Source organism: Thamnophis sirtalis, unplaced genomic scaffold, assembly GCF_051295495.1.
Source record: "Thamnophis sirtalis isolate CommonGarterSnake01/CBP01778 unplaced genomic scaffold, rThaSir2_p1.2 scaffold_1, whole genome shotgun sequence".
In the NCBI taxonomy this organism is placed as follows: Eukaryota; Metazoa; Chordata; class Lepidosauria; order Squamata; family Natricidae; genus Thamnophis; species Thamnophis sirtalis.
In genome coordinates this window covers 136,445,614-136,464,047 of record NW_028261381.1, presented here as the reverse complement: position 1 = coordinate 136,464,047, position 18,434 = coordinate 136,445,614, and the positions used below count along the sequence as shown (strand labels likewise).

The window sequence follows — 18,434 nt, the reverse complement described above, 5'->3', positions numbered from 1 at the left end:
TTCTGGTTGGCCATAGGAGAAACACAATGGCAAATTTAGATGAGCCTTAATTGGATGTGATGGTCATGCAACATATAAATTTAATACTCCACTTATGACCACAATTAAGCCCAACATTTATGTTGTTAAGTGAGAAATTTGTTAAGTGAATTTTGCCCCATTTTATGACTTTTCTTCCCACATTGTTAAGTGAATCATTGAAGTTGTTAAATTAGTAACATGGTTGTTAAGTGAATCTGGCTTCCCCATTACCTTCGCTTGTCCGAAAGTTGCAAAAAGTGATCACGTGACCCGGGGGCCCTGCAGCTATCTCATGAATAATATGAACTAGCTGTCAAGCCTCCAATTGTAAATCATGTGACCATGGGGATGTTGTAACAGTCAGAAGTGTGAAAAATGGTCATAAGTAACTTTTTTCAGTGCCGTTGTAACTTCAAATGGTCACTAAACAAACTCTTGTAAGTCAAGGACTATCTCTAAATTATTTATTATCATCATGATCATCAACTCCTCACAGGGCTACACTTATATTCTTAAGGTCTTTTAATTAATTAATATGTATAGGAAGTTGGCATAATGCAAAACTTCAGTTTGTCAAATCAATTTTACTTAAAAGAATGTTTTGGGAATCCATGTGAGCTGCATAGGCAACGGCAGAAAATAAAATTGGTGGGTGGCCACATTTTTTTTGAACTCTTCTGCCTGTTCAAACAAACAAAATCTGCTTATCTTGACATGATATCCCAGAGCTTTAATCCGCTTGTTATTTTTATTTGTGAAAGGGAAAGACAGGAGAACTAAACCAGCTGCTAAATGAAGCCAAGTCAATGCATGAAAAAGCTGTTGCCTTTCAACAAGAGCGAGACCAAGTCATGTTGGCCCTCAAACAGAAACAAATGGAGACTAGCGCGCTACAGAATGAGGTAAATAAAGGGTGCAAGAATTTAGTGAGTGATTCATAGATGATAGTAACATAAGGAACTGAAAGAATATTGCTTCAATCCACATGCAGGTGCAATATTTACGTGAGAAGGAGCAGCGACTAAATCAAGAGCTAGACAGGTTACGCAATCATCTTTTGGAAAGGGAAGATACCTCCACACGTGAAGCTTTAGCCGCTGAGGATCGGGAATCAAAGCTAAAAAAGAAAGTCCGCGATTTGGAGGAAAAGCTTCAGTCTTCATCAACTGTAGTGGAAAATGTCAGGTAATAGTTTGTCTCCTCAGTAACTGCTGTTTGCATGGAGACATATTCAAAAAACGGATGCAAGAAATGTTACTTGGCCCAGTCATAATGGACTCTGGGCAGAGTATAATAAAGGCTCCTCCCCAAACATTTTAACTAGGCATGCGTGTAATAAAAGATAATACAAATTGGAAATAAAACATTAGTATTTCTAATACTATTTATGTTTTATTTGAAGCCATCAGGCAAGCATGCAGGTGGAATCTCTGCAAGAACAATTGAACCTTGCTACCGCACAAAGAGATGAGACTATGCTTCAGCTAACACTTTCCCAAGACCAAGTTAAACAGTATGCCATATCCCTCACAAACCTGCAGATGGTGCTAGAGCAATTTCAACGGGGTAAGTTTAAGTATACATTGCCATGATTGTCTTTCCTTGTAATCTAAAAATGTAATACTATTTTATTACTGATTTTTTTTTCTGTAGTGGGGCATTTTAAAATGGAAGTTCCATCCCATTCACTCTAGGGGCAGGGTTAGAAAAGTTTCTTTTCTGTAGCAGGAGATGTCTATGTTCTCTAATTCCAACACTTCCTTTTTTGTGGCAATTAGACACATTGTGAACTCTGCCGAACCTCCACCTGGAAAGTTCACTACACATATACCTTCATTACACATTTTGCTTGTTTGCTTTTTCCATTTGCTGTATTCTGGGCATCCTATAGAGTAACCTCAGGTCAATGACTAACAAAGTAAAGGAATTCCTTAAAGTTTTACAGCATCATATTCCCTTATCCCCCTCTTCTTATTCCTTCAGAACAATGCAATCAAACCAAAACTCCCAAATTAAACATTGCAGATTACTTTGACTCTTTCTGATTCAGCAACCATTTAAGTCAAATAAATAAAAAACCATGTGCCTCTTATCATTACTGGAATGTTTTATGGCTTGGGCAACCAGAGGAAATGAAAACCAAAGGCACCAGTTTTTCACCACCATCTCCTGGATCTTTGCCATCAAACTGGCAATACAATTAATCTTTGGCTTATTACCATAATTGGGCCCAGAATTATGGACTATGCCAGTTGTTAAGCAAGGCATTATGTGTACCACGATGACCAATTTTCTATCTTCTTTGCAGCAGGCATTAAAAGAACCACTGTGGTTATTAAATGGTTAAGTGGTTGTTAAGTGAATCCATTGTCTGCACGGACTTTTTTTGCCAAAAAAAGGAAGTAAATGCCAGAAAAAATGTGACCAAGTTTTCCTGTAATGAGGACTAGTTGCCCAAAAGGCGATCACATGACCTCAGGGAGTGTGGCGGCTATAGGAACTTCAAATCTGGATTACAAGTAGCCATGGGGAGGTCCATCATAACTTTGGTCACTAAGCTACCAGTTGTAAGTCTAGGACTACCTGTAGTCCCTTGTGAAGCATCAATGACTTTCTCTTCTCCAAAGAAGTGAAGGCAATAGGTTCCTAATATCAGAAGAGGTCCAACCCTGTGTCCACACACTCTTGGCAGAAACTGGAAAAGCAGGATGTCCAGTCTTGGGACCTGTAGCCAGAGGAGCAAGTAAAGTAAGGGGGAAAATCATACCAATCCCTCCTGTGTGTCCTGTACCTTTTTGGATCATTCTCATGACTCCTGCTGTAGAGGGTGAAGATTGTAGGAAAGAAAAAAGTCACTTGGTAGGGGCAAGGACATCTAATTCCACTCAGAGAAGTCTGTGAGAACTTAGGCCTAAAACACCAATGTTATTTTTCTACTGGGTCCCCCTTGGACATGCTAGCTACAAAGTTCTTCCTTGGTTTAGGAAGGCTAAAATCAGTTCATACATGCCGACAGTGAAAACATTTAAGGATGCTAGGATTATCTGTTTGATTTAATCATATCCCTGACTGGCAAGATGGTTGCACTGCTGACAAGATGGCACAGCCAGCTTGGCTCCCCTTGACATTTTTGGCACTCTGGTAACATTTGTAGGATTGCTATCTGGTATTTGTGCCATTCCTTATATAGCTCTATAAGATTAACTCTTGGCCAAAAGATCTTTTGCTAGGAATGTACTTCAGAAAATACTCCAGCAAAAAAGCCAGCCGCCTCCTCAGAGACTGATATCACACACACGCGCGCGCGCACACACACACACACACACACACACACCCCTATGGTATGCCCCATTTCAGAATTCCCTGGCTTCACTCTGAAAAAAAGACCTTCATGGTAAGCCCTGGGTACCGTTTTGATGACACTAAATCTGTTGAACAAGCTGTTCTCTCAATATCTGATTTTAATCATCAATGTGTTTTAAAGAGCTAAATAAGCATATTTTAACTTTAGAAGAGAAAGCCATGTATTCAGCTGAGCTACAAAAAGCCCAAAAGCAGACTGCAGAATGGAAGAAGAAAGCAGAGCAGTTACAAGACAAAGTGGTTTTGTTGCAAGTAAGTTGAGATGATTCTCTAGCTCAGCTTGTTTATTCAAACTGACTCAGCAAAGAAAAAGAATCAGAAAAATTTTAAGGAACGGTAACAGTTGTTGTACAATGCTGCTTAAAATCAGTGAACTCTTTTGAATTTTCAATATTTCTGCACAAATGCAACCTAAAACATGATCTGTTCTCTACGCAAGTCCTAACACTATGTAAAGACAACCCAGTTAAACAAATAAAACAAAAGTGTTATACTTGTTCATTTATTTATGAAGGAAAATGATCTGTGTACATATTTATGTGTGGCAAAAGTATGATTTTTCTTTCAGTAACCGGTGTGGCCCCCTTGGGCAGCAATAACTGCAACTAAATGTTTCCAATAGCTGTTGATCAGTCTAGCACAGGGGTGTCAAACTTGCAGCATCACGTTGTCATCACATGACATATCACGACTTTACCCCTTCACTAAAATGGGGGTGCGCATGGCCAGCGCATGACACATCCGACCCACGGGCCACGAGTTTGACACCCCTGATCTAGCACATCAGTTTGAAGGAATTTGAATCCCTTTCTCCTTAAAGAGCAATTTAACTCAGGGATGTTGGTGGGGTTCCTTGCATAAACTGTCTGCCTTGAGTTCTTCCCTAACATTTCTATAGGATTCAAGTTAGGACTTTAACTTGGCCATTCTAAAATATTAACTTTTTTTCTGCTTTAGCCAATCTTGAATCATACAGCTTGCTTGTTTTGAGTTGTTGCCTTGCTGAATGAGCCACTTTTTCTTAAGCTTCAGTTTACAGACCGATACTCTGACATTTTTCCTGAAGAATTTGCTGGTACAATTCAGAATTCATAGTTTTATTAATAGTGGCAAGCTGTCCTGGTCCTGAGGCAGCAAATTAGGCCCAAAATATTATATGCTAACCACCATGCTTCACAGATGAGTATAATAACTTTATTAAGCTGGGAAGTGGTGTTGCCTTTTGTTTAGTTTTCATTCAAGCCAAAAAGTTATATTTTAATCTACGTATTTATTCAGAAATATTGAAAATTCAAAAGGGCTCATAAACTTTTAAGCACCACTATAGGAAGCAAGATGCTAGATGACAGATTTAGAAAGATAAGAGTAAACAGTGTATGAAAGAATTTGTAAGAAGGATAGAAATGTCTCACTGCTTTCTTGCACTCACTGTCTATAACAAGTTTTACTTTAATAAAATTAATATATGTGTTTATGTGTGATCCATAAAAGTGAAATATAAGATAATTTTTTGTTTGCTCTGATAACCATGGTAAACTTACTTTAACAATTCATCTCATCATACAGGAAAGGTTGGATGAAGCAAATGACGCTCTAGGTTCTGCATCAAGATTAACAGAGCAACTAGATCTGAAAGAAGAACAAATTGAAGAATTTAAAAGACAAGGTAACAAGATTATTATTTTTTTAAAAAGTAAACAAAGTGCTAGTATGTAAATTATCTTCTATTTTACTAAGATTAAATGTCAGTATAAAGCTATGACTGAATCTTCCTCTTTAAAAGTCATTTTACTTTCTACAATTAATGAAAAAGAAAGTAAGTAGCTCCTTCGTATTTGTACAAATATTTCTTCCTTCATTAGTATTGTAGTGGATTCACTGATCACAACCACAGTATGCCCCATGTTGTTCTTACTCCAGTGAGGCAATTCTAGAATCAGAATAAGACATACTGTAACAGTTTAATTTAACAGAGTTGGAAGGAACCTTGGAGGTCTTCTAATAGAAACCCCTGCTCAAGCAGGAAACTTTATAACATTTCAGACAAATGGTGGTCCAATCTCTTCTTAAAAACCTCCAATGTTGGAGCATTCACAACTTCTGGAGGCAAGTTGTTCCACTGGTTAATTGTTCTCACTGTTAGGAAAATTCTCCTTGATTAGTTTTCCTCCATTGCTTCTTGTTCTGCTTTCAGTACAGTGGTAAAGCAGGATAAAAATGTGAATTAAAATATAAAAGAAAGACGTGGCAGAAGGGAGAGATAAAAGCCTGCTTGTAAGACTTGTACAAAAATAGGAAAATGTCACAAGCCCTAAACCACAGAAGTCCAGTAAAAGTTCCAGTAAAAGTTCTTATGTCAAATGTCCAAAATCACAGAGTTCAGCTAAAGTTCGTGCAGAGACACGTAGTCAGTACCTATGGTCCAAGACAAAAGGAGAAGACAGACAATATCTGCTTATGAGGCTTCTTTCCTCAAGGTAACCAATAAGAAATGAGTTGTTTCCATGTTACGCTGCCTTTGAGAATGTATAAGAATGTGTGCTTCAATGCTGAAGGTTGTTCAGAACTTGCAATACTAGCCTTTGACTAGTTTTCTGAACCTGGCTGCCAATAAACTTCTCCTTGAATCCCGAGACGTCTAAGCCCTGTCATTTTCTGCAACATTGGAAAATAGGTTGACCCCCCTCTTTTCTGTAGCAACCCCTTAGATATTGGAATACTGCTACTATGCCATCCTTGGTCTTTCTTTTCATTATACTAGACATACCCAATTTCTGCAACAATTCTTCATATGTTTTAGCCTCCATTTCCCATATCATCTTTGTTGCTCTTTGCTGTACTCATTGTAGAGTCTCAACATCTTTTTTTATATCATGGCGACTAACTGGATGCAATATTCCACGTGTAGCCTTACCAGGGCATTATAAAGTGGTATTAACACTTCTCATGATCTTGATTCTATCCCTATGTTAATGTAGACTGAGGCTGTGTTGGCCTTTTTGACAGCTGCAGCACACTGCTGGCTCATATTTAAGTGGTTACTATTATAATTGATTTAATAATAGTAATAATAGATAACAATACTATTACTGAGCCAAGTACCACCTATTCTATGCACTTGGTTTTTTCTTGTCTAAATGTAAAATCTTACTTTTCTTGCCACTGAATTTCACTTTGTTTGATAGGGTCCAGTGTTCTAGTCTGTCAAGAATCTTTCTGTATCTTGAGGACGTACAATTGAATTATTTCCGTATACTTTCATGAATATATTAATAGAAAATAAAAAGATCCTTTTTGATTGCTAACTTTTCCCTGAACACCATTAGAAATTTACACATATTTTCTGGACATTGTTTATTTTTATTAGAAAACTTCCAAAATAGGTAAGGTAAAATAGTTTCCTTAATTCTGTACTGCACATAAATTCTATTCTATAAAATCTATTGATCATTAAAATTAAGACATTTTGTCCTTGTAAGAAAATGGGAATTGGAAACTTGCTTTGTGAGGAATATAATCTAATCAAATTCCAACAATTTTTCATAAATAATATTTCATCAAAAAGTAAATCCTCTGTTTTCAACTTTTTTTATCTTCTCCAAATACAAATATTTAATTTCTTCATTGGGCAGATGAGAGCCAAGAATATTGCTACAGGTAAGGTATGTGTTAATTTGGTTTGTTGAGATTCATTGTACTTATGCTATAATGCTGTTTAATCCCTGCTCCCATTACATTCCTCTGTCAGGAAATACATTCCAGATACATACATACCTTTTTCAGAAGTTGAAAAGACCCTATTAATATTGATTCCTGCTACATGAAGTGCTTTCATTAATTTAAAGTTGGGTCAGCAGCTTGTTACCTTCCATGTATTTCTGAATTCTATTTTCCAGCATTTGTCATAATTGGCAAAACAACTGGTAACCATATTGGTTAAACAACTGGATTTGAAGCTGAGAGAAATGTGGTAGGGCCAAAGATGGTCGACAGCTGCTAAAATGTAGTGACGATTACAAGTATTATATTGATGCAATGAAATATGTATCAATATCTCCTTTCACAAGAAGAAACCTGTACTAGGTAGCTTTTCTATTCAGAAAATACAAACTTCTAGACTAAAAAACAACAATTTCAAGCACGCATTCGGCTGTACAAATATAGTGAATCCACTTGTGCATTTGCCTTCAACTTTGCCTCCTTATTTTTGGACTAAATATACTGAAGTGTTGATAAATGCTGTCACAATATATTTTATTTACATCTTGGCCAGACGGTAGAAAGATTTGCCAAGATAAACACTTTTTTTTCCAAAAATGAAGCTAATTCTGCTTATCTTAGTATTGCAAATATATATGTAAGAATAGCAGTGCAGACAAACTTATTTTGCATAACTCAGATGGAGATTGTTTCTTAATAGTGCAATTTAAATGTACTCATATGGACTTGTATTTTAATAAAATGTAGCCAAAATTCTCTTTATGGCAATATTTTTAATAAAATAAATATGCCTTTACAGCTCTCCTCTCATGGCAATCATTCGTTATTCTGCTGATTTCCTGAATGACGATTCTGTCAATCCAAAATGAGAATATTTACAGGAGAAAGAACAGCAGGCAAAAAGCCAGATTGTATTTTCATCATTACTTAATAATGCTCTCAAAAACATTCTGTTTTGTTTATTGTCCTTTAAAGAAAGCAGTTACCTCTACTAAGAAAAGTAAATAAAATCAAAGTGCTTTACAGTAATTAGAATCAGTTCAAAGCCTATAAACCGTATCTGGGTTATTCTGAGCAAGATACTATTTCACCTTACCCTCATGTAATGCACATCTGCTTTGATCATTAGATGTGAGAATAGTATTTGTGGTCTGTAAAGCAGTTGGGGATGTGGAGCAATTTGGGATTTGGCCACATGAGATCAGCAGCCACTGTACAAGAAACTGTGATGTTTATTGCTTAATTGCATAAACATTGCCCTAAATTCCAGCTGTGTGTTTTCAGTTTGTACTTTAATGGGATATTAGCACGTAAAGCACATAGTACATCCTGCAGCCAAGTTTCACTGTGCTTCATACCCATTGTTTTACCTTTGAATTGCCTTCTTGTAATTGGCATGCACAACATATTTTAGGTTATGGGATATTCTTTGCCATATCAAATCTTATTCTGAGATTTGTAGATCAGTATGTCAATATTTTCAGCAAATGAAGTGGCTGAAATTTCGTTCTCAAAAGCAATATCACAGAACAGATATATGGCCCAGCAGTTGGACAGGAGGGAACGTTCTGTAGTAGAACGAATCAAGCCATTTGGAGATGAACAGCTCACTGATACGAATGTGATGAGGCCCCCCTTTCATACACCTTATATTGCCTTTTGTTGGAATAAGAAGGAACATTTAAAGCACTTTTGGTCTGTTTCAACAGTAGTATTATATTGAAATGGGCATTATGATGTTATATTTCCTGCAAATGGTCAGTGAAGCAACTTCGTGCAGCAGCAAGCAGAACGTGTGCCTGAACTCAGAGTTTGGCAGCTGTCAATGCAGTTGAGCTATTCTATTCTGTAAGGAAGTCATTGGCTTTAAATCCAAGGAAAAGGGCAAGTGCTCCTTTTGAATACACAAATATTCAGGGCACAGGACAAAGCTTATCCCACAGAGATATGCTTTGCACTGTATAGGGGGAGAAAATTTGCAAAAATACTTCAGTAAATTACTGTGTAATAGACGAAGAACAATACTCTATATAGCCTGTTTCTTGATAGATTCAGAGCTATTAAAATATACTAGAGAACCCATGCCCTAATGGCATTGTTTCAGAGATATTACATTATCTTAGCAGAGCTTCAATCAGCAAGACAGGCAAAAACCAGTGGAAACAAAAACTGGTAGTTCCTGCCAACTTCTCCATTGAGTTTCCTTGTGGGAATCTGGAAGGGATGATCAGAAATCTTCCCTGTTCCTTTCCCTAAGCCTAACACAAACAGTTGTCAGCAGGCAGGTGGCTGCTCCTGGATGGCCACATGAGATCAGCAGCCACTGCACGAGAAACTGTGCAGTGAGGGAGCAAGGGATTGGGTGATTGGCTGGGAAACTCTCAAGGAACGTTGAAATGAAAGTTCCAATCTCAGTTGGTCACCAGGACCAAAGTTTTATTCTTCCAAATTTTTGGGCTCATGCTGGAGCCCATCATCAGGGAACCTTTCTCTCTCTCCAGAATATATGCACAGGGCAGTTCTATTTGCACATATTCTGGAGAGAGAGAATTTCCCTGATGATCAGCTCAAGCACGAGCCCAGAGTTTAGAAGAATAAATATTTGGTCCCGCTGACCAAATCATACTGGATCCTGGAACATTATCCTCGGTCACGTTTATATACCGTCATTTACTGAAAATGAAAATCACATGACCGCAGCAACAGCCATTAGCACTGAAGCATCCACAACTTCCCCAAATTTCATTCCTTTGGTAATTGTGGGTCCCAGATTTTGGACATATTCTGTAACCCCTTTAAGGTAACTTGGTTCAGAAATTGTTACCCTATGACACACCGTTTCGCCCAGTTAAAGGTCATGACAATGATTGGAGGTTAATATCTATCAAATTTTACCTTTAACTAGTCTACTTTTTTTCTTTTCTCAAGTAACGGAGACTTTATTCAAAGACTATTATTTGCACAAGAAAACATATAATGTCGTGTTGAATAGTGGCCAAATACATTCCTAGACAAGGTTTTCTTGGCCTGAACTGCTGAAGGATTTTTAAATTGATTATTTTGGCACCAGATATTACAATTGTGGAAAAACAAAAGACATACTAGATTTAGGTTTTTGAATTTCCATAAATGGTTAACAAATTGAAAGGCAATATTTTAAGCGTCTGGGTCAACAGAAGTTTTGAAATTTAGTCCTGTCTAAATCAGTTTTGTCATTGATAAAGTATTATATCAATTCCTGAATTTCGTCCTGTGTTAGAATAAATTGAGGTAGGCAGATACTTATTGATTAAATTAATTCACCTTGTAAGCACAGGGCACTTACAGAATTGTATTATCTAAAATTTACAGGAGTCAACTTTAAATCTAAGTATTTTATTACTCTTTGTTGTTGTTAGTCGTGAAGTCATGCTCGATCCATCGCGACCTCATAGACAATGTTCCTCTAGGCCTTCCTGTCCTTTACCATTCCCCGGAGTCCATTTAAGCTCACACCAACTGTTTCAGTGATTCCATCCAGCCACCTCATTCTCTATTGTCTCTTTCTTCTTTTGCCCTCAATCTTTCCAAGTATTAGGCTCTTCTCCAGTGAGTCCTTCCTTCTCATTAGGTGGCCAAAGTATTTGAGTTTCATCTTCAGGATCTGGCCTTCTAAAGAGCAGTCAAGGTTGATCTCCTCTAGGACTGACCGGTTTGATCGCCTTGCAGTCCAAGGGACTCGCAGGAGTGTCCTCCAAAACTATAGTTCAAAGGGGTCAATTCTTTGGCGCTCAGCCTTCCTTATGGTCCAACTTTCATAGCCATACATTGCGACTGGGAAAACCATAGCCTATACACACTTTTGTTGGCAGGATGATTACTATTCTAGAGATGCATTATTTATACTGCTGCACTAGAGGTATTGTCAATTAGACTTGTTTGGAGCTCAGTTGGGACTCGACAGCTCCTTCATCTCTTTGATCATGTGTCACTTGACTTTTAGCAATGGCATGGATATATTTTTCCCCATGACAGCCTGTTCTTAATCTGGTCTTCCAATGACACACTCTTGCCACTATTTTAATACATTGTTTATGAAATGCAGTATGTTAGTCACCCTTGACCACATTAGCTTTATAGTTATGGGTTTTATGATGGTCTTTTTTTAATGACTTTATTAGATCTGTGAACTTTTTATTCTATAATTTATGAGATTTTTAAAAAACCTCGCTCTTGCTTCATGCAGTTTTATTTAATGGTGCAAACATTTGAGAATCTATCTTTCTCAAATGACAATTCTCCACTAGATAGGGAATGGGTTATATCTAGTTGTGACATTGGGTAACATCTGGAAGAGATTGGAAGTGCACATGGAATGGGGAAAAAAGACAATTTCAACATCACTAATGTATTTAATCAGAATCATATTTTTTATGGAGGGAACTTAATTTCTCAATTTTAATTCATTTAACCGAAGCTGAATGGCTTTCATAATCTCACACCTTTAATGTATACCCTGCTGTTTGACAGAATCTGACAGATTCTAGACAGTGAAAAACACAGCACAAAAACAAATCTAAGATAATAAAAACGATTAATAGAAATTGAAAAACATGCTTGTATATGATAGCTTTTACTTATTCCTATTAGTGCATATCTCATTTTTAGAAATCTTTTTCCAGCTGAAGACTCAACTAATGCATCTCTTTTTCTTTTTGTCTTACTTAATACAATAAATATAACTTTTTTCTCTAGGTGCACTCAAACAAGAAATGTTGGAAGATGCGCAAAATAAATTAATGAACCTCATAAATAGTACTGAAGGAAAAGTAGATAAGTGAGTATTTGCTTTTCTACATTGTATTTTACTTGTAGATGCAAATTCTTTAGTTTGAGAGCCAGCACAAGTTCATAAAAATAAAACCGAACTAATTTTTAAATGGTCTTTAAATATTATACACTATTAAATTCATTATTCAATATGTCCAATTAATTAAAGTGCTCTTAATGGGAGGGATAACAATAATTTAAAACAGGAAGAGAGATGACATTTTTCTTCAATGTAATATTTTATTAACAGGGAATAATTTAAAAAAACTAATTTAAATAATTGAATTAGTTGAAGAAATAAAGCACTGCAAATTAAAAATTAGCTGTATTTTATTTCTGCAGTCTTGTGCTGGTGCTCAGAATAGAACTTTTGTAATTTCTGGCTTATCAATTGCATGTGCTAATCCTGTCATGATCTTTTAAGGATCATTCTTTTGGAAAGTTAGTTAGCATTAAATGTATTAGTTTAACTTTTTGTAATCTGGACCAGATTATTTGGAAATACTGTATGTTACTTTCTTCCGTAATGAGTACTTTTACATAAACTTGATTAACTGACAAAAATCAAGCAGCAAAATAATTAGGTATCAATACTGGTACTCATGATTACATGATTACATGATTATTTTGCAATACCATAGTGCTGATGATGGTTGAGAAGGCACAGGGCACACATCATCACTTCTAGGCTATTGTGTTGCTACGTAATTTTCATATCAAATGTGATGTTTGTTACAAGTAAATATATGCAAAGCTCTGCATGGAAGTTCTTCATATTTTTCATGATAGCCATTAATTTTAGTGCAATTGGGATAAACTTGCATTTTTCTTCATATATTTTCCCTCAGGCTAATACATTATCAGTGGCACAGAAAATATGAATTAGAGTTAGTGTATAACGTGTATCAAATAGGCGACAGTATACAAGAATAGCATATGCACTGCTTCCGTTCTGTGCTTGACACAGAATAGGAGAACACATAATCTTTATCCTTCATTCCCTATCAGGGTCAAAATTGCTTTCAAATATATCCATGTTCTAATCTCTTATTTAGAAATCCTTTCCATTCCTCTTCTCTCCCCTCCTTTTAAACTGCCTCCACATTATAACTGATGTTCCTTGTTATTTAAAAATAGCATTAGGAGAGATACACAATCATGGCAAAATACATATTGTATGCTTCCCCATCTTCTTTTCTCAGATTTAAGCCATTTGTTTTATTTTCATTTTAATAGAGTCTTGATGAGAAATCTTTTTATTGGGCATTTCCATACTCCAAAGAATAAGCGTCATGAGGTACTAAAGCTAATGGGAAGTATCCTAGGAATAAAAAAGGATGAACTGGAGGAGGTAATTTTTTTATCTCTCTGTGTTTTGTGTATTTAAATATCAACAATGTACTCTTATTCTTATTTAAATGCTGGGCTAAACTTGATGGATCTAGTGCCACACGTTGATTTAATTATTAGTGAGAAGAAAAAAAGTCCTTTGAGACAAACGTTCTTCCACTTTCTAGCTGTAGATTCTGATAAACATGGGAGAACAACAGTATTCCATATGGAAGAGTAGATTTTGCAATCTGAAGCAATGTAGTATTTCCATTCTTTAAGCATAAATTGTTTTTTCTTGTCAATAATGAAAAAGAAAAGTCTAATACTCTACTTGAAAAATAGCCAATTTGTATTTTTCCTTTTGATTTAAATTGCTTTTTAGTTATTGACTGAAGATCACAAAGGTGTTACACAATGGGTAACTGGTTGGTTTGGCGGAAGAGCTGCTGAATCCAAAAGTGTCCCCAACACACCTCTCAGACCAAGCCAACAATCGATTTTCAACAGGGTAAGTGTGTTAAGTAATTCCTCTATAGAAAATGTAGAACATTTTATGCCGTAAAAGCTGATGTTTGAGCCATTACTCTTAGACTTTAAGGGTTGAAGCTCTACTTTTATATTTTTATTTTACATTTACATTGTTGATAAATTTTTGTTATATACAATTCATTCAGGATTTTGCTCCAGAACTTTCTTCTTAATGTCTGTTGATTTTTATTTTAAAAAAAACACAAAGTGACAAAGATATTGTAATTAATGAGAATCCCAGCTGGTTCTGATTTTCTGTTCATAGGCTCTGGAATCATGGTGACCAAGTTAAAATATTATTTCCATAACAATATCCTTTTAGAGTGGGTAACATTTATTGGTTAACTGAAAATCTGGCAACAGAATCAAGTATTGAATAGAGAGGGAATATCATAAACTCAGGTTACTTTCCTTTCAAGTAAATATACTGGTAGACAATTTGATAAATTAAGAATATTCTTTTGGGCATTGGCCTTCATATGATCCAGGAACTTGATTCCTAGGAATTAGCTACCAAGTTGTCAAAATTTTAATGAAGGTGTCAAATTCTTAAGCAACCCATCTTGAATTGATAAGTGAAACGCATAATGTCTTGTACTGAACTGTTTGCAGTACTTTAATTGGGATCATCTTTTCAGTCTTTCTCAGAACTGTTTGTGAAGTTCCTTGAAACAGAATCATGCCCAACTCTCCCCCCACCAAAACTTTCTCTTGATAACATGAAGCCTTTAGGAATGACAGGAAGTACTAGTTCTTCCAGCAATGTGGCAGGTAATGTCTCCCATTTTCATAAATGTTATATTACATTGAATTTTATAATATTATATTGGATTTTCAAGGCTGTATTTGTTTAAATGGTTGCAGAGCATAAGGTGAAAGGTGAGTAGATTTAGACATGCTAATATGGCAATTTTTAATACTCTATTACCTGCACTAAGTGTGATATGAGCTCATAGAAATTATAAATGAATTCATTATAAATGAATTTTCTGATTTTTATTGTTATTACAGGATTATGAATTATGATCTGCATTTCAAAGGCAGCAAAATAATACATGGGGTATTGAATATAGTTTTTAATATGACATTAAAAGCTTGGTCCTGTAAAAAGAACATTGCTTGCTGCAGAGTTGCTAAAGTTTAGCACTTATAAATGTTGGCTTTAAATTACTGTAGTAAACTTGAAAGATTTCCAGTCTGAAACCTTATCTTGAAAGTTTGTATTTTCAGTCATTTATGTTTTATATTCCTTTTGTTCTCTTGTTGCTGTTAGTATAATAGTGAAAGTGCCCTGTTTTGCTTGGCGATCACCCAGTTTTCTTGTCTGGCTAAATCTTCGGAAAGACAAGTTCTATTCCAGGAATTGGATTGTTGCCTTTTAGAACCAGACATATACCCTCTATCCCTTAATTGTTTGGATAATGGATTGCTTTTTATATTAACAGTCGATTGACAGCCACAAATACATTTCTCATATCAATTTCTATGAATGAAAGATTTGTGACTGGTGTTTGTGAATTCTGTTTGTTTTAAAGAAAACAAAGTTTATGTTCAGATTCTTTAGAGAAAGCAAAGCTAAAGGCCTCAGTGGCAAACCTTTATGCAAATGTATGAAGCTCTGAAGATGCTTCTTGGGTGAGAAGCAAAATGTCTTCAAAGAAAAGCCAAAAAGTCTAGTTGCTTCTTCAAAAAGCACAGTTGAGACAATAAATAAGTTGTTGCACTTTTTAGACTGGAAAATTGACTTGATATTATTGGTAGGGCATTTGGACCAGAAAATGGACAGGGAGAATGCCACACACAAAAAAACCACCTCTGATTGTCTTGGATCTCTTAATGGCATTGTGTAATAAATAACTTTGACATGAAAATACTCCGATTCCAGAAACATAAATGACTAGTTTCAAAAAGATTAGACAAACGAGGATCCAGACAGAAGTCCAAAATTAAATTGTTGGCCACTGTAAGTCTCATGTTAACTATCGATATCATTATACAATCAATTTTTTATCAATTTCATAGTAATAGAATCACCAGAAGCATTTAACATTAACTTTACATTTTTCATCAGGTTTCAGCATTACAAAATTACAATTCAATTTCATAGTTAAATTTTATACGATTATATTTTAAAAATGATATTTTTGTTGTTAATTCACTTTTCATTATTCATTATTTTCTGTACTTCATTTAGTTATAAGCTTCAAATACCTGTAAAATAAAATGTTTTTTTTTACTTTATTATGATTTGCCTGCATATGTATATGAAATGTATATTGGTTTTGTCTCTCATATTTTTAGTGCTTGGAAAATCTTTAAAGGTGTTTCTTCTTTCTTCCAGGCTGTAAATTAATTTACTGTAAAATTTACAATTTACATGTCATTGTAGAGTTATTTCTTTATATTTTGCATACCATTCTCAATATTCAAATGGAAATGTGAGATATAAACTAAATAAATAATAATGTGTTATTAATGTCTGCATATTAAATCTTTAGAAAGGATTAAATTGGTCTTGTGGTGGATAAAAGAACAGCATATGGAGTTGTAAACTGAAAAGAAAACAGTTGTGAAGAATGTCTTGTGTGTTGTTGAATAATTAATTGTGTTACTGTGTTTTGTATTAAATGCAACAGGTTCAACCAGTCGAAGACCAGATATAAATCCATTCCTTGCGCCTCGATCAGCAGCAGTCCCATTCATCTCTCCAGCTAATCTTGGAACTAGCGGATCTGGGCATCTGCTTATGAAATCCATTTCAGATGCCTTGCCCACCTTCACCCCAATGCCAGTAGCACCTGATGCTAGTGCAGGTGCAGTTTTAAAAGACCTATTAAAGCAATAGACTTGGATGGATTGAAGAGAAAAGCACTTTAAACATACTATACTGTATTGATCACAAAGAGGCCTTTTGTAAAAAGTTGTTAATTTTCAATAACTTTAAGAGTAAAGCATTGTACAGGTAAAAACAAAAAAGTATTGGCTATCTAAATCTTTTATTCATAATTCTTCAACTATGCAACACCAGTTTCTACATACCGCTGTCAGTCTAATCACACTTTATCCCCCTTTCCCTTTCCTTTTCCTCAATAGGCATCTGCTGTTTGTGTTATTTTAATGTGTCCTTATGTATAAATCCAGTTTGATAGTGATAGAAATAGATGGTTTGGAAAACCCATCTGGTTTAGTAAAATACCACTGTAGCTATTCCCTCTCACACCTTAAGAGGGCCTGGAATGTTCAGGCAGGAACTATCTTCTGCTCCGTGTGACATCCCAATTCAGTCAGATTCTGATCTAATCTGGAGCAGAATTCTGTTAAATGAGGAATTGCATATTATCCAATTACAGTATCAATCTGGAATATTTTTGTGATCAGAATTAGATCAAAAGAAATTATAAAAGAATATGAATCAACTGATCAAGTGTATTTGGGGAGCATAAAATATTAAAAACAAGATAATGTCATCTCTGGATGGCTAAGTAATACTTGGCTGAGATAGAACATATACATTAGGAGGGGTTAGTTTTGTCTTCATTCTCTCTCTGTCTCTCTCTTTCAGTCTTTGTTTCTTTTTCTCTGACCCCACTCTCTCTCTCAAACACACACACACCATTCTTGAACTCTGATATAACTGGTTGTAAAAAAAAGAATGCTTTCTTAAAGTTCTGCAAGAACTAGAAATGCCATTATTTTTTGTGCAAAATGCTTTTGAATTTTTATTTATGAGTTGCCCTTTCCAAATGGACATTAAGATCATTAAGGAGATTGTGGACATTTTTCTGTTTTCTGCTGACCATATTTAGTGGTTGACCACTATTTAGAAATCTGATATGTAAATTCCTGGTGTAAGAATGTTTAACATAAAGTACTGTAATGACTTAAAATGTATATTTAAGAGATAATCATTTATATTCATAAGTTTCAGTGAGAATTTATGAATATATGTATAAAGCTGCAATGAGGGATGATGCTTAATCCAAATATGTAAATAAGCCCAAATAAGAACAAATAGATTTCTGCAAAACTATCTGTACAGATTTGTTCTTTTCCTTTTGGAGAAATTATTTGAGACCCAACACATTTTTCTACAAAGTGTTTTTTCCCATAAAACTATGGCATTATTCTTATGATTAGGATTAAATGAAAATTTTACATCAAATCCAGTTAGTTATTCTTGCTGTCGAATGGCTATCAGCTGAAGAGAAGTATCCCTCCCCCTTCCCCCAAATCCCTTATGTTTCAAAATATATAATGGTGGAGTAAATAGGACTGGTGGATGGTAGAACAAGGGGAAGGAAGTAGAAAATAATGTTATGTTGAATGAACAAAAGTTATTTAATAAAACCTTGGATTTGGGGTAGATGGTTTTTTTGAATTTGGAGCCTTGTTTTCTGCCATGCTTATTTTTTTCTCTGTTGTTTGAATTGATATTTAAATATAAAGTGAATCATGAAAATGTAGTTAGATACATCCAAATGCTTTAGATGCTCCCAAATGCATGGGGAAAGCCTTTTGCTTCTATTTAGAATTCCACATCCTTACAAATTTGCCAATCTTGCAAAAGTGACCATTAATAATTTTCATTTTTTTTAACTTTCATTTTCAGAATTTTTCATTGGTTCTAGTTTTTTATACATTGGAAGGGGATGTTTTATTCC

General features: G+C 35.2%; 1 protein-coding gene across 1 annotated transcript in view; it reads left to right on the top strand.

Annotated features, from left to right (window-relative positions):
* The window catches only part of TRIP11 (thyroid hormone receptor interactor 11), a 39,641-nt gene extending 21,505 nt beyond the window's left edge, over positions 1-18,136 (top strand). The window contains exons 11-20 of the mRNA XM_087725606.1: positions 783-923; positions 1,013-1,206; positions 1,424-1,587; positions 3,533-3,636; positions 4,951-5,050; positions 11,839-11,920; positions 13,150-13,264; positions 13,628-13,753; positions 14,412-14,544; positions 16,410-18,136. Coding sequence (XP_087581732.1) covers positions 783-923; positions 1,013-1,206; positions 1,424-1,587; positions 3,533-3,636; positions 4,951-5,050; positions 11,839-11,920; positions 13,150-13,264; positions 13,628-13,753; positions 14,412-14,544; positions 16,410-16,618 — 1,368 coding nt within the window. The 3' untranslated portion in view covers positions 16,619-18,136. The remainder of the gene's footprint in view (positions 1-782; positions 924-1,012; positions 1,207-1,423; positions 1,588-3,532; positions 3,637-4,950; positions 5,051-11,838; positions 11,921-13,149; positions 13,265-13,627; positions 13,754-14,411; positions 14,545-16,409) is intronic.
* The last annotated feature ends 298 nt before the right edge of the window (positions 18,137-18,434 follow it).